The following is a 26,813-nucleotide window of genomic DNA, read 5'->3' on the forward strand; positions in this document are numbered from 1 at the left end:
GCAGCTTGCGTAGTCATCCTGCCGCAGGGTCAAGAATCCCTCCTGAAGGACCTACACAGTGGTCACCCAGGCACCTCAACGTGAAGATACTGGCCCATAGTTATGTCTGGTGGCCTGGCATCGATAGTGTCATTGTGAATGTCACATGCAGCTGCCCAGCGCACCAGGTGCATCAGAAGCTCCCACTAACGACCTCCCTTCGTCATCCATGGGAATGGGTGGGGCGCCATGGGTGTGACAGCATGCAAGACTCCGCAGGACATTTCCTGGATCCATGTTCCCCATCACCATGGACGGCCACTTGAAATAGCTTGACGTATACAAGATGGTCTTGACGACTTCCAGGACCACGGTAAAAATCTTTGGTTCTTGATCAGGGCCCATTGGATCCCTGAGGCCCTGATAATGTAAAATGGGATGCCCTTCGCGAGTGACGGGTTTGCCACGTTTGCAAAACGGAACATCTGACATATTCAGAACTGCCCGTACCATCACTCGTTTAATGGCCTGACTGAAAGGGTGGTCCAGCCTTTAAAAAGAGGCATAAAAGGGTGGCATGTGGCACAGTGGTTAGCACTAGGACTGCGGTGCTGAGGACCCGGGTTCAAATCCCGGCTCTGGGTCACTGTCCGTGTGGAGTTTGCACATTCTCCCCATGTTTGCGTGGGTTTCACCCCCACAACCCAAAGATGTACTGGGTAGGTGGATTGGCCAGGCTAAATTGCCCCTTAATTGGAAAACAAAATTGGCTATTCTAAATTTATATTAAAAATAGAGGCATAACAAAGTAAACCACGGGCTCCATGGAAACGCAACTGGCTTGGTTCCTTTTTAACTGCCGCACAACGGCACACATGACGACGGGGATTGCCCCTGCAGAACTGCTGATGGGCTGAAGGCTTAGAACCTGATTTCCAAACCACGGCGGGGACCACGAGGAAACCATTGTCGATCTCCCCATGGGACTTGTGGAATATGAGCTTCTCAGATAGGGGGCAGAGACCAGCCAGCTCGGTAGACCTACATATAAAGCAGGGCCATGAACTGTTGTTTGTCCCAACAAGGATTGGATTGGGAGAGACTTACTGCCAGGGCAGAGTATTGTACATAGTTCAATAAATCCATGTTCCACTACCACTGACGTTCTCCATTATTAAAGGGTCATTGTTTAAAAATAAGGGGTTGCCCATTTAAAATGAAGATGAGGAGAAATGTTTTCTCTCTGAGGGTTGTGAGTCTTTGGAACTCTCTTCCTGCAAAGGTGGTGGAAGCAGAGTTGTTGAATATTTTTAAGGCAGAGATGGATAGATTCTTGGTACGCAAGGGAGTGATAGAGCATTGAGGGTGGGTAGCAAGGGGGTGATAGATCATCGGGGGTGGGCGGGATGCCGATTTGAGGTTACTATCAGATCAGCCATGATCTTATTAAATGGTGGAGCAGGTTGAATGGTGTAATCCTGTTGATCACAAAAATCTCAACATTTACTGTTGATGTTTCACATTTACCTAATGTTTTTGCTGTTTTACAGAAACACCTCATTAATCTGACGCGGACAGTGGCCCAGAAGCTTCTTTTTGAGGGTAAACATGAGGAAGCTATTCCTGGAGCCTTGCAGTCTCTGCGCTTTGCCGCAGCTGTTTATGGCAGCATCTCTGCTGAACAAGTGCCATCTCAGTTACTCTTGGCAGAGGCCAGCATTGGTAAGAATTCCTTGAATGTTACTGCAGGCTTGTCACTTGTGTAGAACTGTACAATCATTTTTTTTTTTAATTTTAAAGTATCCAATTTTATTTTCCAATTAAGAGGCATTTTAACGTGACCAATCCACCTAGCCTGCACATCTTTGGGTTGTGGGGGCAAGACCCACGCAAACATGGGGAGAATGTGCGAACTCCACACGGACATGACCCGGGGTCGGGATCAGACCCAGGGCCGGGTTCAAACCCGGGTCCTCAGTGTCGTGAGGCAGCAATGCAAACCACTGCACCACCATGCTGCCCCAGAACTGTACAATTATTAAAAGTGTCGGCATGACCTGTATCAGATCATCCACTGTGGATCCAAGAAATATAGATCAGATTACTTTGTAAATGGTGAGAAGCAAAGAGATTTTATAGTCCAGGAACAGAAATCGCCAAAAGCTATTGGATTGGTACAAAAACAAGTTAAACTGTTAATAGCCTTTCCTCAATGGGGATGGAATACAAAGGAGTGGAAGTGGTCCATAGAAGTATACAGTTGAGTGTAGAAGATTGACTGAGAACTTTCCTGTGCCTAGTGTCACATGAGCAGACAAGGCACAAGCTTATGTTTGTTTCAATCAATAGTTTATCCTGGACCAGGTCACCAGAGGCTGGTTTAGCTCGACTAGACAGCTGGTCTGCGATGCAGAATAAGGCCAGCAGCACGGGTTCAATTCCCGTACCAGCTGAGAATTCTGAATTCTCCCTCTGTCTACCGGAACAGGCGCCGGAATGTGGTGACTAGGGGCTTTTCACAGTAACTTCATTGCAGTGTTAATGTAAGCCTACATGTGACAATAAAAAGATTATTACAGGGCTGGTTTAGCTCAGTGGGCTAGACAGCTGGTTTATGATGCAGAACATGGGTTCAATTCCCGTACCAGCTTACCCAAACAGGCGCCGGAATGTGGCGACTAGGGCCTTTTCACAGTAACTTCATACTTGTGACAATAAAAGATTATTATTATTACTTGGGGGACAGCACTCTATCAAGCAATGGCTGACCAGGACACTTTGGGTCAGAGGGGATGGTTCCAATGGGTCAGAATGGAGGAGAGTTTGTGCAAGGGGTTGGAATTGAAGGCTCTAGCAACAGTGCCGCTCCCGACGGCCCCGGGGAAATATTCAGGGAGTCTGGTAGTAATAGCTTTGTTGAGAATTTGAAGGCAGTTTCGCCAACACTTCGCGTTGGGGGCAGGTTCAAGGGAAATGCCGATTGGAGGAACCGTAGATTTGAGCCCGGAAAGTGGGATGGAAATTTTCGGAGATGGGAGGGGAAAGGAATTAGGACACAAAAAGATTTGTTTCTTGGCAGTCGGTTTGCAGGATTGAATGAGTTGGGAGCGAAGTATGGACTGGAGCAGGGGGAAATATTTAGGTATATGCAGGTTCGAGACTTTGCCACAAAGGAGATACAGAGCTTCCCAGTAGAGCCGATTTCCACATTGCTGGAGGAGGTGCTGACGACAGGGGGACTGGAGAAGGGGGCAGTATCAGCGGTTTACGTGGCTATTTTGGAAGAGGAGAAGGCGCCGCTGGAAGGGATCAAGGTAAAGTGGGAGGAAGAGTTAGGAGAGGGCATAGAGGAGGGGTTCTGGTGTGAGGTGCTCCAGAGGGTGTTCGCCTCCACCTCGTGTTCGAGGTTGGGGCTGATGCAGCTGAAGGTGGTATATAGAACACACCTCACAAGGGCAAGGATCAGCCGGCTCTTTGAGGAGGTAGAAGATGTGCGTGAGCTTTGCAGGGGGAGGTGCAAACCACATTCATATGTTTTGGTCCTGTCCAAAGCTGGAGGATTACTGGAAGGAGGTTTTTAGGGTAATCTCTAAAGTGGTGCACGTGAAACTGGACCAGGGCCCTTGGGAGACCATATTCGGGGTGTCGGACCAGCCGGGGTTGGAAACAAGTGCGGAGGCAGATGTTGTAGCCTTGGCCTCGTTGATCGCCCGAAGGCGGATCCTGTTAGGGTGGAGATCAACCTCTCCGCCCTGTGCCCTGGCATGACGGAGGGACCTGATGGAATTCTTGACTCTTGAGAAGGTCAAATTTGAACTGAGGGGAAGGATGGAGGGGTTTTACAATTCATGGGCGTTATTCATTCTGCACTTTCGAGAATTGGATTACATCGAACATTTGGGGGTGGGGGACTGTGTGTGTTAATGATGACTATGGTTGATTCCTGATTCCTTTTTGTCATTTGTTTATGTTAACATGCGGGCTGCTGTTTGGGAGTTTGGTGGGAGGATGGGATCGTTGTTATTGATATGGGGATTGGCATTGCATTCGTTACTGTTTATTGTTTATTGTTGGGTGTAAATTTGGGAGAAAATGTGAAAAAGAAGAATAAAAATATATTTTTTAAAAAGACTGAGGGGAGATGTAGGAGGATGTAAATATGATTGGGATAAAGATCTGGCAGAGGAAGGGGGGCAGCGTGGAGATGCAGTGTTAAGGGTTATCAGAAGCATACATGATGCAGATGTAAAATTATGTTAGATCTCATGACTGTTAAGAGAAATATTGAAGAGAGCAGAAGCTCCTGTGTGGAGGTCCACCTGTGTAAAACCTGCTGTTAATAAATAGTTCTGGTTAAAAAGAAAAAGAAAAGTTCTGGTTTGGACTCCAATCTGGAGCTTCTGGCTCAGGGACAGGAACACTATTCACTGCGCCACATGACCACCTATAGAAGATTAAAGAGTGTTCTAATTGAAGTGTTTACGGTGATTAATTGAGATGGTACTGTCAATAGAGCAAAACTATTTTTTCTGGTGGTTCAGGCTAGAACAAGGAGGAATAACATTAAGAGGTAGGCAATCAGGGATTATTTCAGAAGCACTTTGCCATACAAAGGTTTTGTAAAAATCTGGAAAGAACTGTTGAGTCAATTGTAAATTTGTCAAGTCCTGGAGTAAGATTTGAACTTATTATACCTTCTGATTCAGAAGTGAAAGTTCTTCCAATTGAGTCACACTGACACCATGAGGGAAACAGAGGGTGAAAAGCTCTGCAATGAAACTGGGCCCTTGTGAGAGGGGTCATTTTTTTTCTCTCATAGTGGGGTTGTTGTGGAAGGGAAATTTTCAGCTTGGGCATGGGTGGTGCGGGCTTGCATCCAGGTGAGAGGCTGGTCAAGGAGACACAGCCTGAGTGAGTGAGACACAGAGTGAGAATTTGGTAATTTGGTGCAGTGAGGTAACCAGGAAAGGTAAGTGGTTAATCTAATTGTGCTGTTTTTCAGTTAAAAGTGCAGTGTAGATTAGTGTCTGATTGGCTGAAGCTGCCCCCACCCGAACTGTTGAGAGGCAGTTATCTGGCAGTCACCTGAGGCCTGTTAAGGGGCACAAAGGTACACATTGTATTCTTCTCTTTGATGTTTTAGTGTGAGTCACCCTAAAGTCTGTATAAAAGACAGACAGAAAGCGCACTTAGTAAGCATTGCGGTGGTCAAGGAGACACAGCCTGAGTGAGTGAGACACAGACAGAGTGAGAATTTGGTAATTTGGTGCAGTGAAGTAATTCGGTGAAGAGTGGGAGAAGGTGCTTTTTCCCAACTGTTTTGTTCTCTCTCTTTCTTCGGGGCTAATTTTGGGAGCCGTTCGGAGGAGGAGGAGCAGTCTCTGAGTATAAAAACCTAACGGTAACTTCCGGTTTTCCAGTTTCTCCCCCCAAAAGTGACGTCAGAGGGAAGCTGTGATCTGATTGGTTGAGAGCAAATCTGCCCCACATTTTATAAAAAAAACACAGCTAAACTCGTAAACTTAAATTAAACTAATTAATTAATTAGTGATGGCTGGTCAGGTGATGTGCTTGAGCTGCTTGATGTGGGAGCTGGCAGATCCCATTGCGAGCTGCAGCGACCACATCTGCAGTAAATGTTGGCTGCTCGAAGTGCTCCGGCTCAGAGTTGATGAGCTGGAGTCTGAGCTTCAAACACTGAGGCACATCCGGGAGGGGGAGACTTACCTGGACATTGTGTTTCAGGAGGCAGTCACACCTGTCAGAGTAAGTAGTTTAAATCCTGCCAGTGGCCAGGGACAGCAGGGTGTGGCTGCAAGTCAGGCAGGTAAAGGGAACCAGCAGTCAGGAACTCAGGAGCCTCAGCCCTTGACCCTGTCCAACAGGTACGAGGCACTTGCTCCCTGTGTGGATGGCGAACAGGGCTGCAGGAAGAATGAGTCAGCTGACCAAGGCACCATGGTTCAGCAAGCCATTCAAGGGGAGGGAGTAAATAGGCAAGTTGTAGTTGTTGGGGAGTCTATTATCAGGGGGATAGATAGTATCCTTTGTGAGCAGGATAAAGAGTCCCGCATGGTATGTTGCCTGCCCGGTGCTAGGGTGCGGGACATCTCTGACCGGCTTGAAAGGATACTGGAGAGGGAGGGAGAGGATCCAGTTGTTGTGGTCCATGTCGGTACCAACAACATAGGCAAGTCTAGGAAAGAGGACCTGTTTAGAGATTATAAAGAGCTAGGGTTCAAATTTAAAAACAGGTCCTCAAGGGTCATAAACTCCGGATTACTGCCCGAGCCACGTGCAAATTGGCATAGGGAGGCAAGAATAAGGGAAGTTAACACATGGCTGAAAGAGTGGTGTGGGAAAGAGGGGTTCCTTTTCATGGGACACTGGCATCAGTTTTGGGACAGGGGGGACCTATACCGTTGGGATGGTCTCCACCTGAACCGAGCTGGGACCATTGTTCTGGCGAAAAGAGTAAATAGGGTGGTCAATAGGACTTTAAACTAGAGATTGGGGGGGGGAAGGGAAAGTCAGGGAACCAAGAAGGGAAAGTCAGGGAACCAATCAGTGGGAAGCGTAGCTGCTTAGGAATACAAAAAAAGCACGAAAAGACAGAACTCAGGAGAGGTTACGACAGTCCCCATCCCTCAAAATTTGACACAGCGTATGGAAAGGCTCAGTAAACCATTGTCCACCACACTAAGAAAACAAAAAGGGACGGTCAATAGAGAATTAAAGGTGCTATATTTAAATGCGCGCAGTGTACGGAACAAGGTAGATGAGCTTGTGGCCCAGATTGTGACTGGCAGGTGTGGTGTGGTAGGCATCACAGAGACGTGGTTGCAGGGGGTTCAGGACTGGCATTTAAACATCCAGGGATTCACAACCTATCGAAAAGACAGCGAGGTGGGCAGAGGGGGCGGGGGTGCCTTGTTAATTAGGAATGAAATTAAATCAATAGCACTAAACGACATAGGGTCAGATGATGTGGAGTCTGTGTGGGTAGAGTTGAGGAACCACAAAGGCAAAAAAACCATAATGGGAGTTATGTACAGGCCTCCTAACAGTGGTCAGGACCAGGGGCACAAAATGCACCACAAAATAGAAAGTGCATGTCAGAAAGGCAAGGTCGCAGTGATCACGGGGGACTTCAATATGCAGGTGGACTGGGTAAATAATGCTGCCAGTGGACCCAAGGAAAGGGAATTCATTGAATGTTTACAGAAGGGCTTTTTGGAACAGCTTGTGATGGAGCCCACGAGGGAACAGGCTATTCTGGACTTAGTGTTATGTAATGAGCCAGACTTGATTAAAGATCTTAAAGTAAGAGAACACTTAGGAGGCAGTGATCATAATATGGTAGAATTCAATCTCCAATTTGAAAGAAAGAAGGTAGAATCAGATGTAAAGGTTTTGCAGTTAAATAAAGGTAACTACAGGGGCATGTGGGAGGAACTGACGAAAATCGACTGGGAGCAGAGCCTAGTGGGAAAGACAGTAGAACAGCAATGGCAGGAGTTTCTGGGAGTAATTGAGGACACAGTACAGAGGTTCATCCCAAAGAAAAGAAAGTTTATCAGAAGGGGGATTAGGCAGCCATGGCTGACAATGTAAGTTAGGGAATGCATCAAAGCAAAAGAGAAAGCCTGTAATGTGGCAAAGAGTAGTGGGAAGTCAGAAGATTGGGAAGGCTACAAAAACAAACAGAGGATAACAAAGAGAGAAATAAGGAAAGAGAGGATCAATTATGAAAGTAGGCTAGCCAGTAACATTAGGAATGATAGTAAAAGTTTATTTAAATACATTAAAAACAAACGGGAGGCAAAAGTAGACATTGGGCCGTTCCAAAATGACGCTGGTAATCTAGTGATGGGAGACAAGGAAATAGCTGAGGAACTAAATAAGTACTTTGCGTCAGTCTTCACAGTAGAAGACATGAGTAATATCCCAACAATTCAGGAGAGTCGGGGCAGAGTTGAATATGGTAGCCATCACAAAGGAGAAAGTGCTAAAGAAACTAAGAGGTCTAAAAATTGATAAATCTCCGGGCCCAGATGGGCTACATCCTAGAGTTCTAAAGGAGATAGCTGAAGAAATAGTGGAGGCGTTAGTTATGATCTTTCAAAAGTCACTGGAGTCAGGGAAAGTCCCAGAGGATTGGAAAATCGTTGTTGTAACCCCCCTGTTCAAGAAGGGAACAAGGAAAAAGATGGAAAATTATAGGCCAATTAGCCTAACCTCGGTTGTTGGCAAGATTCTAGAATCCATTGTTAAGGATGAGATTTCTAAATTCTTGGAAGTGCAGGGTCGGATTAGGACAAGTCAGCATGGATTTAGTAAGGGGGGGTTGTGCCTGACAAACCTGTTAGAGCTCTTTGAAGAGATAACAAATAGGTTAGCCCAAGGAGAGCCAATGAATGTTATCTATCTTGACTTCCAAAAGACCTTTGATAAGGTGCCTCACGGGAGACTGCTGAGTAAAATAAGGGCCCATGGTATTCGAGGCAAGGTACTAACATGGATTGACAATTGGCTGTCAGGCAGAAGGCAGAGAGTTGGGATAAAAGGTTCTTTTTCGGAATGGCAACCGGTGACGAGTGGTGTCCCACAGGGTTCAGTGTTGGGGCCACAGCTGTTCTCTTTATATATTAACGATCTAGATGACGGGACTGGGGGCATTCTGGCTAAGTTTGCCGATGATACAAAGATAGGTGGAGGGGCAGGTAGTATGGAGGAGGTGGGGTGGCTGCAGAAAGATTTAGACAGTTTAGGAGAGTGGTCCAAGAAATGACTGATGAAATTCAACATGGGCAAGTGTGAGGTCTTGCACTTTGGAAAAAAGAATAGAGGCATGGACTATTTTCTAAACGGTGACAAAATTCATAATGCTGAAGTGCAAAGGGACTTGGGAGTCCTAGTCCAGGATTCTCTAAAGGTAAACTTGCAGGTTGAGTCCGTAATTAAGAAAGCAAATGCAATGTTGTCATTTATCTCAAGAGGCTTGGAATATAAAAGCAGGGATGTACTTCTGAAACTTTATAAAGCATTAGTTAGGCCCCATTTAGAATACTGTGATCAATTTTGGGCCCCATACCTCAGGAAGGACATACTGGCACTGGAGTGGGTCCAGCGGAGATTCACACGGGTGATCCCAGGAATGGTAGGCCTAACATACGATGAACGTCTGAGGATCCTGGGATTATATTCATTGGAGTTTAGGAGGTTGAGGGGAGATCTAATAGAAACTTACAAAATAATGAATGGCTTAGATAGGGTGGATGTAGGGAAGTTGTTTCCATTAGCAGGGGAGACTAGGACCCGGAGGCACAGCCTTAGAATAAAAGGGAGTCACTTTAGAACAGAGATGAGGAGAAATGTCTTCAGCCAGAGAGTGGTGGGTCTGTGGAATTCATTGCCACAGAGGGCGGTGGAGGCCGGGACGTTGAGTGTCTATAAGACAGAAGTTGATAAATTCTTGATTTCTCGCGGAATTAAGGGCTATGGAGAGAGAGTGGGTAAATGGAGTTGAAATCAGCCATGATTGAATGGTGGAGTGGACTCGATGGGCCGAATGGCCTTACTTCCACTCCTATGTCTTATGGTCTTAAGTGGCGTGTTGTTTAATCTCAAGGGATGGAAAGGGGTTTATGCTCAGAGGTGGTCGAACGGGTCACTATCAATTTCTGCTGTGTGTGAGGGAGGACGTCTGGAGGTTTACATGTTCCCTTTGTTTGTCCAAGAGCTAGGAGTTTCTTACCTTGATTGTTATGGAAGATCAGATCATTATTGTTAGTATTCTACACCTTTGTCATTCATTGACAATTAATCGGTAATACTTTCTTGGGCATCCAATATTTCAACTGTGGTTCTTGGGAATGCTGACATTTCTGGTCAGCATGTTGGGGTTGGAATAGGAGGGGAGAAGAGTTGTTCCTGATCTACTGATTGAGATGGAGGGGGTAATGATTCCAGCTCACTGGATCACTGAATGGAAATGAAATTCAACCTCTGCAGGGAAGAGATCAAAATGTTAACCGTGATAAATTTTCTCAGTGGTGGAGAGTGGAAGCAATTGATTTTCATTAGTTTGAGTGTGGGTCTGGGACACATCAACTGCTATGAGTAGCATCGATCTTGCCTCATTATTTTTCCTAATTCTATAACCTGTGATTTGTTGCAGGGGATGGCCGTGGGTCTGCTCAGTGAGTTTAGAAAGGTGTCAGCCAATACATGCCTTTTTCTATTTCAGCTTGGTGCTTCATGTATTATCATTATACAGTGGGATCCTCAGTGAGACGTACTTTAATCAAAGGAAGATTGCAGTTTTTAAATTGTAACTGCTCCTTGGGAAGAAAAATATCTTCCAGATTTCTTCCATCATCATAATTTAAGTGGAAACTATGTCTACATGTTTAGTCATTCACTGAACCTCGACAAAAGTGCAGTGAGGAAGAATTCCGGGTAACCTTGACGACTTAACTGCATATTCATTTTCAGGTGACCAGTGGACAGACTTTGAATAGCAGACCTGATGTTTTCTTACAGTCTGTACGATACTACACATTGCTAAGCACTTCCTGATCATTATTTAAACCTTTCCTTTCTGTTATTTACACATACTTGGAAACCCCCCTTGAAACAACCACTTTCTTCTCCTGAACGAAATACATTGGGTCAGATCTTTCAATCACAATAGCAGTCAACACTGAGACATTTACTGCTGTAGGGCGCTGTGACAGAATTTCAATTTGTGGGAAACCCACTTACACTCAGATCTGGAACTTGTGGTCCTCCTGAAGGAGCTTCCAGGGCAGCTAGTGCTGATCGTCCCACAATTGATCTAGGAGCATCAGTAAAGCCTGCTTAGGAGCACAGTCCTTTAAATCAGTACATGTGTCAAAAGACTCCTGCATCCCCAGCTCGGCTCACCTGCCTCGGACCCCTATTCTGCTCATCCTCTCTATCACCCCCCCCCCAAACAACCCATACGTTAGGTTCTACCCGACACCCCTCCTCCCTCAGCATCCACAGCTCCTTAGGCCCACCGCTGTTGGAGCAGAGACAATGATGCCGGTGGAGACTGGGGTTTGGGGAGGCGGGGGTGCAGAAATGTTGGAGGGGATGCGCAGAGCTGGGAGTAACTGGGGAGTGCATAGTTATAATTAAAACAGATTTAAGATAAAAATACATTGGGGCAGAGGGCAAGGGGCATGGTTTCAGCTCATGATATCAAAGGGGCCATGGCCTTGCCTGAATTGTGACTCGCCATTGCGCCCCTGACTTTCCTCACGGTCAATTTTCCAAATCAGCACTAAATTGATCCAAAATACTTATGGTTTACTCACAGTTATCTGCTGCCACCATGCTACATGTTCTTGTTGTCCTTTGGTTCCCAGATGTTATTAATAATCACACTTAATTGGGGATTTTTCGGGGTATAAATTGAACATGGGGAAAAGTGAGTTGTTTGTGGTGCATCCGGGGGAGCAGAGCAGGGAAATAGAGGATTTACCGCTGAGGAAGGTAACAAGAGACTTCCAATACTTGGGGATTCAGATAGCCAAGAATTGGGGAACCTTGCACCGGCTTAATTTAACACGATTGGTGGAACAGATGGAGGAGGACTTCAAGAGATGGGACATGGTGTCCCTGTCACTGGCGGGTAGGGTGCAGGCGGTTAAAATGATGGTTCTCCCGAGATTCCTCTTTGTGTTTCAGTGCCTCCCGGTGATGGTCACGAAGGCTTTTTTTAAGAGAATTGAGAAAAGCATGATGAGTTTTGTGTGGGCCGGGAAGACCCCGAGAGTGAGGAGGGGGTTCTTGCAGCGTAGTAGGGATAGGGGGGGAGTTGGCACTACCGAGCCTAAATGATTATTACTGGGCCGCCAATATTTCAATGGTGTGTAAGTGGATGGGAGAAGGGGAGGGAGCGGCGTGGAAGAGATTGGAGAGGGCGTCCTGCAAGGGGACCAGCTTACAAGCAATGGTGACGGCACCGTTGCCGTTCTCACCGAAGAAATATACTACAAGCCCGGTGGTGGTGGCAACATTAAAAATTTGGGGGCAGTGGAGACGGCATGGGGGAAGGACGGGAGCCTCGGTGCGGTCCCCGATAAGAAATAACCATAGGTTTGTTCCGGGGAGAATGGATGGGGGATTTGGAGCATGGCAAAGAGCTGGGGTAGTACAATTGAGAGATCTGTTCGTAGATGGGACGTTTGCGAGTCTGGGAGCGCTGACGGAAAAATATGGGTTGCCCCAAGGGAATGCATTTCGGTACATGCAACTGAGGGCTTTTGAGAGGCAACAGGTGAGGGAATTCCCACAGCTCCCGACGCAGGAGGTGCAGGATAGAGTGATCTCAGAGACATGGGTGGGGGATGGTAGGGTGTCGGACATATACAGGGAAATGAGGGACGAGGGGGAGATCATGGTAGATGAGCTGAAAGGGAAATGGGAAGAAGAGCTGGGGGAGGAGATTGAGGAGGGGCTGTGGGCTGATGCCCTACGGAGGGTAAACTCGTCGTCCTCGTGTGCCAGGCTAAGCCTGATACAATTCAAGGTTCTACACAGGGCGCATATGACTGGAGCACGGCTCAGTAAATTTTTGGGGGTAGAGGATAGGTGTGGGAGATGCTCGAGAAGCCCAGCGAATCACACCCACATGTTCTGGTCATGTCCGGCATTACAGGGGTTCTGGGTGGGGGTGGCGAAGGTGCTTTCGAAGGTGGTGGGGGTCGGGGTCGAGCCAAGCTGGGGGTTGACTATATTCGGGGTTGCAGAAGAGCCGGGAGTGCAGGAGGCGAGAGAGGCTGATGTTTTCGCCTTTGCGTCCCTAGTAGCCCAGCGCAGGATATTGCTTATGTGGAAGGAAGCCAAACCCCCGGGCGTGGAGACCTGGATAAACGACATGGCAGGGTTTATAAAGTTAGAACGGATCAAGTTCGTATTAAGGGGTTCGGCTCAAGGGTTTACCAGGCGGTGGCAACCGTTCGTCAACTACCTCACAGAACGATAGAGGGAATGAAAAGAAAGAAAGACAACAGCAGCAACCCAGGGGGGGATCCGGGCGGGCTCTTAGGGATATCATTGTATATGTATAGACATTTGTTATAGGTAATGTATATTGGACTGTTGGATTGTATCTTTGGAGAGTAACTATTTTTGACAAGGTAGTTGCCATTTAGTTTTGTTTTTGTTTCTGTTTATATATTATTTATTTACTTGTTTAAAACTGGCCACTGTTATTTATATTGCTTTATTGTTGTTTAAAAGAAAAACTATGAACTGTTATGTTTGGCCAAAAAATCTTGAATAAAATATATATATTTTTTTAAAAATCACACTTAAACTTGGAAAGATCAGAAACACGGTGTAATTTTGCTATGCTGCCTGTACAGTAGAAGGAACATCAAGTCTAGTGCCGCTGCGAATATGGCCCCCAAAACACTTACAAATTACACATATAACTATTTACAATTAATACAATATGTAAAAGTAATGTAACCTTTTTATGTTCTGAATGTTGATCAGGCCTTGGACGGTTAGACGAAGCTGAAGAATACCTCTCTCAGGCTCAGTGGACAGTGATGAGAACCACAGAGTGTGTTAATGCCATCCAATACAAATTGTACCGAAACTTGGGTCTCTTGTACACAGCCAAATGCGACAACGAGAAAGCACTCTGGTACTTTGCTGATGATGTAAGTAGCTGAGAGTTGTCAGAGAACAGCAGAGTTTTCAGCTAAGCTTTTGCGTATGAAGAATGGGGACTTTTGAATTTTGAAATACTGTATACCTGTACACAGCTTATTACATACTTTTATTTTTCAAATTCCACCACCTTCCAATTTTCTCCCTGTATTGTAAAAGTGCTGACTGTAGCGGGGACCTCGGATTAACACTCTGGCCCCTCGTCCAAGATAATGGCAGGAGGCAGTAATCTTTGTCTGGCTAAGAGAATTGAGAGACCAAACATCTTAACCTTGTTGCTAACTTTTGGTTGGTTCAATTGGCTGTTTTATAACCTTTGCTCTTGAGTCGCCAGGTATCTTTATGATACCGCCACGAGGTTCAAGTTCAAGTAATGATCAATAACTCAATACACCAATTAGTAAGATTCAAATCAAAGCACATTTATTATACACAGTAATTGCTATTCATGCATAAATTCTACTTCTAAGCTACCTCTACAACTAACAGGCCTATACTTAGCTTTGGACTGGCCCACCAGGTCAGGGGAACAAATGGCCTTTCGTTCGGGTTCTGAGTCTGCGGGATTTGAAGTTGGTACGGACTGGTAGCTAGGAGCGCCTATCTCGTAGCGAGTGTTGACTTAAGACTTACTGGATCTTGGCGGCAGCTGAACCGGTCACTGTCAAGGGTTGGTTCGCGTTGCTGAGTGACCCGGTCAAGAAGGACGATTCAAACTTGGGGGCTTAACTTTATAGTCCCCAGGGGCTTCCTGCCTTTCGGGGCGGACCCTGTACCTGGTTCCAAGTCATTGCACTTCGTTCCAATCGCTTGGTTCGATTTCTCCAATACTGGAGCGATTCCCTGATCGATGGGCGGTCTTGAGGTGTCCGTTAACCTCTTTTGTGTTGGCTTCTGCTGGCGCCGAGGAGTCTGGCTTGGCCTTGTTTATCCCAAATGTTTTGATTGTTCCCGGGGATCGCTCATTAGTATGTAGATGACTGCTACATTATTATGCAGATGGCTGCTTGTATCGATGCTGCCTAGGCTTTTGCAGAGTTTAATACACAGTAACTTGCACCTGCTAGTTTCTGCCTCTGTTGGCTGAATTTCCCTGCAGCCTTTGCTGTTCTCCATTTTACATCGGGAGTTGGCCAACCCAGGTGGCTATAACCTATTAGCATTTCTATCCTGCATTTAGGTTTTTTTTGTGCTGCAGGCTGCCTGTGCTGTGGTTCAGTGATGGAAACTCTCGCTCCTGAGGAAGAAGGTTATGTGCAATCAGATGCACAGATTGACACTGTCCGTGTGGAGTTTGCACATTCTCCCTGTGTCTGCGTGGGTTTCACCCCCACAACCCAAAGATGTGCAGGGTAGGTGGATTGCCCTTAATTGGAAAAAAAATGAATTGGGTACTCTAAATTTATTACAAAAAAAGAGAAGTGAAGATTGATATTTTATCCAGATATAATTGGGTTTAGTGCATGATCCCACCATACACATCAAAATATTCACTCCTTTTCACTGACATAAGCAGGATGATTTTTCAACCAAAAGATCTTAAATTGCATCACTCTTGCACGTCATTCTGCTTGCCCATTGCCATTTCAGCCCAACAGTCATATGTAAAATATTTTTGAGGATATGTCGATTTTATTTGCATGTAATATTAAAATAAAACAGCATTATGAAAGCTGATTCATTTCCCATTTGAAAGAAAATAAGTGCCGAAATTTACTCTCCACAGATTTACCATGCTACTCAGGTATTTAGTGCATCTGATATTCACACAGCTGGTGGGTATTTCCACATGGCCAACGTGTTTTACAGAATGAAAAAGATGGACATAGCAGACTCACTGTACTCTGAGGTAAGCATCAGTATCACACACCCCAGCATGATCAACATCTTCAGGAATAAAGCATTGGCAATTTTAGCTGGGTTCGCTCAGATGTCTGGTGATGCAGAGCTATGCCAACAGCGCAGGTTATTTATTAAGACCCTGCCTTCTCAACCTTGTCCCTCGTCTGAGGCGTGGTGACCCTCAGGTCAAATTACCACCAGTCAGCTCTCAATGGGGAGAGCAACCTATGAACCTCTGGGACTGTGGCAACATTTATTTACATTTAGCACAGCAATCCCACTAAGTGGCTGGGGCCTATTAATTTAATTCTTGGGCCACATTCAATATTTCAATTTTGCTCAATTACAAGAAATTAATCTTTTCTGATGGAGAGCCACTCGTGTAGTTAACAATCTTTTTTGGGGTTCCAGGGTGGAGGCTCAATAGGAACTTTATTTATTCTATGCCTACCCTGGGATGACTTGATGTAAATGGGCAGAAAAGGCCATGTATCTATATCTGACCAGAAAAAGTGTCTTTGGTGATGCCTGGCACTCACATTAGATCTGTAATGAGAGAGCAGCTTCTCAGAATATATGATGTGGAGATGCTGGCGTTGGACTGGGGTGAGCACAGTAAGAAGTCTTATAACACCAGGTTAAAGTCCAACAGGTTTGTTTTGAATCACTAGCTTTCAGAGCACTGCTCCTTCCTCAGATGAACCCAAAAATTTATCGAGCTCCGTGTTGAATATACTCAATGACTGGAACTTGTTGCGCTAGAGAGTAGATGTTCAAAGATTAATAACCCTTTCATCCCAGTCCCAAATGGCCGACGTCTTATTCTGAGATTATAAATCTCGCATTCCCGTGCCAGGGGAAACATTTTCTCAGTGTCTACCTTGTCAAGCCCCTTAAGAATTTTGTATGTCTCAATATATGTTTCAATGACATCACCTCTCATTCGGGCGGCACGGTGGTACAGTGGTTAGCACTGCTGTCTCACGGCGCTGAGGACCCAGATTACTGTCAGTGTGGAGTTTTCACATTCTCCCTGTGGCTGCGTGGGTTGCACCCCCACAACCCAAAAAGATGTGCAGGGTAGGTGGATTGGCCACGCTAAATTGCCCCTTAATTGGGGAAAGAAAATAGGGTACTCTAAATTGTTTTAAAAGTCACCTCTCATTCATCTAAACTCGAGGAAATAGAGGCCTTGTCTACTCAATTTCTCCTCGCAGGACAATCCCCCTCATCCCAGGGTATAGTTCGGTACACCTATATTGCACTCTCTCCCGGGAAAATGTGTCCTTTCCACAAGTAGGGAGACCAAAACTGCACACACTACTCCAGTTTCTGCCTCATCAAATGCCCTGTAGAATTGTAGAAAGACGTTCTTACTCTTACATTTCAATCCCTTGCGAACACAAACTAACATACCGTTTGCCTTCCAAATTGCTTACTGTACCTACATGCTAGATTTTTGTGATTCTTGGGTCCCTCTGCATTCATGCATCTCCCAGCCAGTCACCATTCACAAAAAAAATGTTTTTATGTTTTCTAACGAAGTGGAAAACTTCACATTTTGCCCCATTGACACTTTTGCCCCACTGAAATGTTCTTGCCCACTCACCCAAACAGTCTCTATATCTCCACAGCCTCTTTGCACCCTCCTATTCACTGCTTAATTACATATATAACTTTGTAATGTCAACAAATTTAGATAGCATAACAGGAACAGAAAATGCTGGAACTATATAGTAGGTCTCTTTCTCTCTCTACAGATGCTGCCAGACCTGATGAGCTTCTCCAGCTTTGTTTTTATTTCCAATTTACGGCAACCACATTATTTTGCTTTTGGATACATTTTAGACTTAGTCCCCCATCTACGTTCGGTGCCCCATGGGTTATAGCCTGCGAACCCGAAAATTCCTGATGCCTGTTTTATGTCCAATTGAGAATCCTCAATCCATGCTAAAATTACCCCCAATTCCAAACATCGTAATTTAGCGTAACCACCTTGAGTGGCAAGTGCTTTTTGAAAATGCAAATACACCACACCAAGTGGTTCCCCTTTATTCATCTTACTATAGTTACATTCTCCAAAAACTCTGAACAGATCTGTCAAAACACAACTTCCCTTTCATTAATCTGTATTGACGCTGCTTAATCATATTATGATTTTATAAGTGTCTTGTCAGCATGTCCCTATTAATATCCTATTGTTTTACCTGCTAATGACATTAAGCTAACTGTTATTGAGAGACATTTTTATTGCAATACAGTGTGCTGTATACAGTAATTAGACTTGTACATTTATTGGTTAGCATACAAAAAATATTTTTTTAAATTAAAGTTAATTAAATGTGCAGTTGCATTTAAATAGAATTATGATTTATATTTTCAATACAGGTAACCAATATCTGGAACACTTTCCTGGGTGAGCTGGTTGAGATGGAGATACAAAAAACGCTGTGGAAAGCTGGCATTAGTTCACCAGAACCAGGCACCACGGTTGTGGAATTGGAGGATGTTTTCGGTATGTGATTTAACGGTTTCCTTAAAGTACAATATTCAAACACACAATTGTGATATTGGCAGGAAGTAAAACCCATATGAGAAGCATAGCATTGCCAGAGTGTAGAATGTTTATTATTGAACAGGCATACAGATGTCTGGTGGAGGGGTTCAAAGTGTGATTTGAAAACTTTTCCAATGTATTTATAAAGCTCACATCCTTGTTGTTTTAGGATTCGGATTGCCAGCTTAGGCCAATCAGGCATGTGAGATATCCAGAGATAATACAGATAATATTGCTAATGAGCATTCACCAAACAAGGGAAACATTAAGCTTCTTACATACTGTCCTCACACTCGCACACTAACTATACATTCCATGGACAAATAACTGTATAAAGGTACCACACATCAGTATACCTTAATTAAGAAAGCAAACTAATTAAGAATTCAGAGAATGGTGGCCCGAAGAGTTTGTTGATTGTGAGTATAATTGACACCACTGTAATAAGTAGTGTATGTGTGTTGGGTGTGTATTAGTGTATTGATAAATAACTATTGATCAGATGCCTCCATCTCTTGGGATCACAAGTATACATGTATGTGGAGCAGATCCCCCCGCCATGCCGAGGCACATGGCGGAGAAGCTGACCTCCACCCCAACAGGACCCGCCTACGGGCAATCAGCGAGATAAAGGTTAAAATGTCTGCCCCCGTACGCTCCTGCAACTCGGGCTGGTCCGACACCCCGAAAATGGCCTCTAGGGGACCCAGCTCCAAGTCCACATGCACCACCCCTGAAATGTTGTTAAGTACCTCCCTCCTATGCCTTTCCAGCTTCGGACAGGACCAAAACATATGTACATGGTTTGAGGGGCTCCTCCCACACCGCTCACAGACATCCTCCTCCCTCTCGAAGAGCCGGCCATCCTTGCCTTTGTAAGGCGTGCCCGACACACAACCTTCAATTGTATCAGCCCCAAACTCGCGCACGGGGTTGAGGCATTCACCCTTCACAGCACCTCACACCACAAACCTTCTTCCATTACCTCCCCAGCTTTTCCTCTCACTTAGCCTTAATCCCCTCCATGGACACCCTATCCTCCTCCAAAATCTTCCCATAGATTGTCGCTGATACCACCCCCCTCTCAAACTCCCCTGCCAACAGTACCTCCTCCGACAGCGAGGGGCCGGCGCTATCGGGAAAGTCGGGAACTCCTTCCTTGCAAATCTTGGACTTATAGGTACATAAACCCTTCCTCCTGCGCCAACTCGGACTTCTTTCCCAGCTCCTCCAACCTCGCAAATCTTCCCCCCAGGAACTGATCCATCATCACTGCCCTAATCCCCCTCTCCTCTCACCTCCGAAACCTCACATCCAGCCTCCCCGGCTCAAACCTATGATTCGCCCTAATCGACATCCTCCCTGACCTGGCTCCCCAAATAATTGACTGGGGCCATTGGGAGCGGCGGTGTTGCCAGCTCCCTCAACCCCAACCCCCTGAAAGAGCCCTCCTCCATCTTAACCCACCGGGACTCACCCCCGATGACCCAGCCCCACACCTTCTCCGTATTCGCCACTCAGTAATAATATAAGCTTGGGAGGCCCCCCCACCTCCCTTGTCGCCCTCTCTGCAGGACCACCCTCCTAGCCTGGATACCATCTCCCACCTACCCCCCCAAATAAATGAGGTGACCATCTTGTCCACATTCTTGAAAAAAGACTTGGGTAGAAAGACTGGCAGGCATTGAAATAGAAACAGAAATCGCAGTAACACATTCATTTTAACTGCCTGCACCCAGCCCGCCAAAACAGAGGGACGTTGTCCCACCTTGCCAAGTCGGTCTTCACCCTCCCCACCAAACTAGTAAAATTATACCTTCGGAGCCCCCCCCCCGCCCCACCCCCACAATCATGCGCCACCTGCATCCCCAAGGACCGTAAGTGGGTTGCCACCACGAAGTGGCAGCCCCCCCAACCCCACCCCCACTCCCGGCTGGGACACCATAAAATACACGCTCTTATCTAGGTTCAATTTATACCCTGAGAACGACCGGAATCTTTGGAACAGGCCCATTATATTCCCCATCAATGTACTCGGCTCTGAGATGTACAGTAGTAAATCGCCTGCGTACAGGGATACTCTATGTTACATCCCCCTCTCACTATCCCCTTCCACAGCCCCGAGCTCCTTAGAGTGATGGCCAACGGCTCTATCGCCAATGCAAACAGCAGGGGGACAGAGGACACCCCTGCCTAGCACCCTGGTGCAGAGAAACTCATGTTGTTCGTGCAAACACTCGCCACTAGCTCCCTATACAGCAGCCGTACCCACGCCATATACCTTGACCTGATCCCAAATCTTTCCAGGACCGCCATCAAATATCCCCTCTCTACCTGATCTAACGCCTTCTCCACATCTAGTGCCACCACCATCTCCATCTCCTCCCCGTCCGTTGGTGTCATGATCACATTTAACAATCATCTAACATTCAAGAACAGTTAAGTCGGCACGGTGGTGCAGTGGTTAGCACTGCAGCCTCACGGCGCCGAAGACCCGGGTTCGATCCCATCTCCGGGTCACTGTCTGCGTGGAGTTTACACATTTTCCCCGTATTCTGGTGGGTCTCACCCCCACAACCCAAAGATGTGCAGGGTAAGTGGATTGGTCACACTAAATTGTCCCTTAATTGGAAAAAAATAATTGGGTACTCTAAATTTTTTTTTTTTTTTAAAAAGACATTCAAGAACAGCTGCTTTCCCTTCACGAACCCTGTCTGATCCTCTCCTGTCACCTTCAGGAGGCACCCCTCCAACCTTGCCGCCAACACCTTTGCCAGTATCTTGGCATCCACATTTAATAGGGATTTGGGCCTATACGACCTATACTCCACCGGGTCCTTGTCCTTTTTTAACAGCAGGGAAATCGAAGCCTGTCCCAACTGTGGCAAAATCCCCCAACCTTTCGTCTCCTCAAACATTTCCACCATCAGCAGCACCAACTTGTCCTTGAACGTCTTATAATACTCCACTGGGAACCCATCCGGCCTGCCACCTTCCCTGACTGCATCCTCCCGATTGCCTCTTTTACCGCCTGCTCCCCCACTGGCCCCCCCAGCCCTCTCCCAATCCCGGGTACTCCAACCCATCCAGAAAGTCCCTCATCTCTCGCTCCTCTCCCGGCGGCTCCGACCTATACAATTTCTCATAAAACCCCTCAAAAACTTTATTAATCTGCCTGGGCAGCACGGAGGCACAGTGGTTAGCACTGCTGCCTATGACGCTGAGGACCCGGGTTCGAACTCCGGTACTGGGTCACTGTCCGTGTGGAGTTTGCACATTCTCCCAGTGCGTGGGTTTTACCCCCACAACCCAAAGATGTGCAGGGTCGGTGGATTGGTTGCACTAAATTGCCCCTTAATTGGAAAAAAATAATTGGATATTCTAAATTTATTTTATTTTTATATCTGCTTCGGAGTCACCACTAACATCCTTGTCCTATCCCGTACCTGGACTATCTCCCTCACCGCCGCCTCCCTCCGGAGCTGGTCAGCCCCACATTCTCCCCATATTCGTAGATTGCTTCCCTCACCCGACTCAATTGGCGCACCGCTTTCCCTGTAGACAACCGGTCAAACTTTGCATGAAGCTCCTTCCTCTTGTCCAGGAGGGCGGGGTCAGCAACCCCCACATACCTCCTGTCCATCTCATCTATCAACCTTTGGCACTCCTCCTTTTCCTCCTTGGCCTTAAACGAGAACATCTCCCCCCTCACTACTGCCTTCAGAACTTCCCACACCACTGCCTGCAAAACATCCCCAGTACAATTGAACACATATTCCTCAATCACCTTTCCAATTTTATCACAAAAACTTAGGACCCCAACAACCCCACATCCATTCTTCACCCCGTCCTCTGGGCCACCCCCTTCTCCAAGACCACATCCACCCAATGCGGTGCATGATCCGAGATCGCTATCACAGAGTACTCCGATCCCTTGACTCCAGCCAGTAACTCCTTCCCTACCACAAAAACGTTTGTTGTTGAATACACTTTATGTACTGAGGATAAAAATGAATACAACCGCCCCCTCAGATGCAGGAACCTCCATGGGTCTACTCCTCCCAGCTCTCTCATGAGCCCAGTCAGCAGCACCCCGCCCCCCCCCCCGGAATGTGCCATCCGCGGCTCTTGCACCATATTCCAGTCCTCCCTACTATTAACTCATGAGTGTCCAAGTCCAGGATGGCACCCAGCACCCTCTTCGCAAACCCTACATCGTCCCAGTTGGGGCCATATACATTGACCAGTGCCTCCAACCTCCCCTCTAACGCCTACATCACACTCACATACCTGCCTCCCACCCTGGTCAGCCACCACCTTCTCCATCTGAAACCCTCCCCACCAACACCGCTAACCCCCGAGCTCTACTATCAAACCCCAAATGGAAAACCTGACTCACCCAGCCCTTCCTGAGCATTAAATTCCAAAAAGCCGAGCCTTGAGCAGGAGCCACCCAACGTGTGACTTCCACCTCCATGCCGCCACCGGAAGTCCCATACATGTATGTATGTGAAGGAAAAATTAATGCTCCTCTCAACAAAATAAAACATCATTTGGTTCCAATTTTGTCCCTTCACCTCTGGTCACCAATTCTTGCTGTGATACTGTTCCTCTGGAGTTGCAATGCTTTGATACTTCACCAAAATGATCATTCATCACCTCTGAATCCAGGTATTGAATTCATAGATTACTTGACATTGTGGGCCATCACAAACTTACTTGATCCGCCAGAAAGCCACTCAGCTAGTTCTTTGTGAGAGCACGCTAGAACTTTGTTCACAATTTTAAATGTTATCTATTCTTTGCCTCAACTTCTCCCTATTCCATACTATAACCATTCTGCATAAATGTCAAGAAATCCTGACTCACCAGACTCCTGACTAGGGGTGGGGGACTACAACACCCAACTTGAGAATTTCACACATGTGCAACTGGGAGCAGGTGACACTTGCGCAACCCAGCACCTTTGTACTTCATTGGGCTGAGGGTGGTCCTAAAAGAGTCCCAGGCAGGGAACAGGTAGCAGTTCCAGTTAAGAAAAAAAGAGTAGAGAAAGAGATTCTATGCAGAAAAGCAGCTGCAGTTCGCAGGCCTTAAGTGGATAAAGCTCAAGAGAAGTCCTAGTAATCAAAGGAGGCAGAGGGATGGTGACTCTCTATGCTGTGGGCCACTGAGGTGAAGGTACCTCTTTGAATCAGTTGTGTTCGGCTTGGCTTGGCCGAAAAGCTGAGGTGGTGCTTGTGAATTGGTGCTGGAATGCAGACTCGGAGAATCAAGGGGAATGGAGTCTTGGAAGAAAAGGTTGAGGCCTTGTAAGTTGGAGCGACTTTTGTACAGAATTATAAGGCTATAGATCTTCAAAATTGAGAACTTGAATCCCTCATGAGAAATACAGAGTTTTAGTGAGATTAGTTGACTCAGTGTTATCGACGTCTGGGAGGGTTGTTGAGAAATCTGTGGAATCTGTCTTCGTTGCATCGGCCATTTATTGTGCAGTGTGGTGTGTTTAACTACAGTTTGCCTTTAATTCACATGTACCTCTTATTAATCCTGAATGTTAGTGTTTTAAAAAAAATGTATTTTATTACAAACATGTATCAAAACAGGTTACAGTGAATAAACACCCCGGGAAACATAATTCCCAAAAATCAACTATACAGTTGAATGTTAGTGTTATAGTAGATATTGTAAACTGTTTTACCTTTCTGACCTTGTAAAGTTTATTTTTGTTTGTTCAGAACCTGTGGAATCTTGTGGCTTTTTTCTCTTAGAAGTGTCTTGGATCTCAAACTTTGCTACTGCAACCAAGAGGTTATTGATCCCTAACCGCATCAAAACCAAAATCTTTGGAGTCTGATCCAGGATCGTAACAAAAGACACTTACTTACTCGAACCTCTTCCCTGATTCTGTAACTATTTAAAAATTATATTTCCTCATCACTCACAAAAAATCTTTCCCTGTTCATTCTGTAAAATCCATTCTTAATTTTAGACTGAAAATAAAGTTCCTCTTGGTCTTCTCTGCTTATATGGACATAGTAAGAAGTCTTACAACACACCAGGTTAAAGTCCAACAGGTTTGTTTTGAATCACTAGCTTTCGGAGCACAGCTCCTTCCTCAGGTGAATGGAAGGAGCTGTGCCCACCTGAGGAAGGAGCTGTGATCCGAAAGTTAGTGATTCAAAGGAAACTGTTGGACTTTAACCTGGTGTTGTAAGACTTCTTACTGTGCTCACCCCAGTCCAACGCCGGCATCTCCACATCATGGCTATATGGACATAGTTCCAATTTTTTTTCATTCATTCATGGGATGTGGGCGTCGTTGGCTGGGCCAGCATTTATTGCCCATTCCTTGAACCAAGTGGCCTGCTCTGTCATTTCAGAGGGCATTTAAGAGTTAATTGCTGTGGATCTGGAGTCACATGTAGGCCAGATCAGGCAAGAGTGGCATATTTCCTTCCCAAAAGGATATTAGTGAACCAGATGGGTTTTTATGCCAACTGACAATGACCATCATTAGACTTTTAATTCCAGATTTTTATTGAATTCAAATTTCACCATCTGCTATGATGAGATCCAAACCTGGGTCCCCAGAATATGACCCTGGTCTCTGGATCACTAGCCCAATGAAATTAAGCCACTGCCTCCCCAATATGTTGTCCACGAGAACGATAGTTTCTAATCCTTAATATACTGGTGAATATATACTTTGGATTCAGGGTGGCACAGTGGTTAGCACTGCAGCTTCACGGCGCTGAGGACCCGGGTTCAATCCCGGCCCCGTGTCACTGTCCGTGTGGAGTTTGCACATTCTCCCAGTGTCTGGGTGGGTCTCACCCCCACAACCCAGGTGCAGACTCCATGGGACAAATCGCCTCCTTCTGCACTGTAAATTCTACGATTCTATGTACAGGGTAGATGGATTGGCCATGCTAAATTGCCCCTTAATTGTGAAAAAAAAAAAGGATTTAAAAAAAGAATAACACTTTAAATGCCTCCAAAACTGCACACAGTACTGTAAATCTGACTTATCCATTGAGGAGTGCAAAGTTTTAATTACTTCCTGTGCTCTTTGCCCTTTTATAAAACCCAAAAGGCTACTGAACTTTTTCAGGTCTATCAGTCTTCAGCCATGCACAACCCCAACTTTCCAGCAGCAGTCACCAAATAAACATCAGGAAAGTCGTCTCAGAATTAGGGAAAGGGATCCTCGCTGATCTTCAGGGAGACTTCAATCTAATTGAAGTACTCTAACTCACCAAGAATCGAGCCTGGAACCTGATGATCCATGTGGTTCTGATACAAATTGCCGTTGCCAAGTAAAGCGATCAAGAGGGCTGAATCTTACATTAAGTCTCTTATTGATAGGATATTAAATTGACCTTCATGTCATTAGTTATCCTTTAAATAAGAATGCTGATCAACTGCTGGGAGATGTGCAAGTTGTTATGAAATCCATTCATTCTCTGTCCCTGTGGACATTGTAACATTTTTTTTTTTTTTTTAAATATTTTATTGAAAATTTTTGGTCACCCATCACAGTACATTGTGTATCCTTTACACAATAATATAACAGTATAAATAACAATGACCTGTTTTATAAACAAAGAATAAATAATATATAACAAAAACTAAAACTAAATGGCAACTGCCTTGTCTCAGATAAACACTCTCCAAAAATATGATTTAACAGTCCAATATACAATTATTTATAGCAACGACCTATACATATTATACATATATATTAACAACCCTGAGAGTCCTTCTGGTTCCCCCCCCCCCCCCGCACCCCCCCCCCCCCCCCCACCCCCCTGGGCTGCTGCTGCTGCCTTCTTCTTTTCCATTCCCTCTATCTTTCTGTGAGGTATTCGACGAACGGTTACCACCGCCTGGTGAACCCTTGAGCCGATCCCCTGAGGACGAACTTAATCCGTTCCAGCTTTATAAACCCTGCCATGTCATTTATCCAGGTCTCCACCCCCGGGGGCTTGGCTTCCTTCCACATCAACAGTATCCTGCGCCGGGCTACTAGGGACGCAAAGGCCAAAACATCGGCCTCTCTCGCCTCCTGCACTCCCGGCTCTTGTGCAACCCCAAATATAGCCAACCCCCAGCTTGGTTCGACCTGGACCCCCACTACTTTCGAAAGCACCTTTGTCACCCCCATTCGGAACCCCTGTAGTGCCAGACATGACCAAAACATGTGGGCGTGATTCGCTGGGCTTCTCGAGCATCTCGCACACCTATCCTCTACCCCAAAAAATTTACTGAGCCGTGCTCCAGTCATATGCGCCCTGTGTAACACCTTAAATTGAATCAGGCTTAGCCTGGCACACGAGGACGATGAGTTTACCCTACTCAGGGCATCCACCCACAGCCCCTCCTCAATCTCCTCCCCCAGCTCTTCTTCCCATTTCCCTTTCAGCTCATCTACCATAATCTCCCCCTCGTCCCTCATTTCCCTGTATATATCTGACACCTTACCGTCCCCCACCCATGTCTTTGAGATCACTCTGTCCTGCACCTCATGCGTCGGGAGCTGCGGGAATTCCCTCACCTGTTGCCTCGCAAAAGCCCTCAGTTGCATATACCGGAATGTATTCCCTTGGGGCAACCCATATTTCTCGGTCAGCGCTCCCAGACTTGCGAACTTCCCATCCACAAACAGATCTTTCAGTTGCGTTACTCCTGCTCTTTGCCATATTCCAAATCCCCCATCCAT

The 26,813-nt window shown here is 46.0% G+C and overlaps 1 protein-coding gene across 3 annotated transcripts in view; it reads left to right on the forward strand.

Annotated features, from left to right (window-relative positions):
- Window positions 1-26,813, forward strand: part of zmynd12 (zinc finger, MYND-type containing 12) — a 111,567-nt gene that overhangs the window by 21,091 nt on the left and 63,663 nt on the right. For all 3 annotated transcript variants that reach the window (XM_072478360.1, XM_072478361.1, XM_072478359.1), the window contains exons 3-6: window positions 1,530-1,701; window positions 13,513-13,682; window positions 15,419-15,541; window positions 17,923-18,049. In XM_072478360.1, coding sequence (XP_072334461.1) covers window positions 1,530-1,701; window positions 13,513-13,682; window positions 15,419-15,541; window positions 17,923-18,049 — 592 coding nt within the window. The remainder of the gene's footprint in view (window positions 1-1,529; window positions 1,702-13,512; window positions 13,683-15,418; window positions 15,542-17,922; window positions 18,050-26,813) is intronic.

The sequence above is a fragment of the Scyliorhinus torazame genome, chromosome 16 (genome assembly GCF_047496885.1).
Source record: "Scyliorhinus torazame isolate Kashiwa2021f chromosome 16, sScyTor2.1, whole genome shotgun sequence".
Taxonomy (NCBI): Eukaryota; Metazoa; Chordata; class Chondrichthyes; order Carcharhiniformes; family Scyliorhinidae; genus Scyliorhinus; species Scyliorhinus torazame.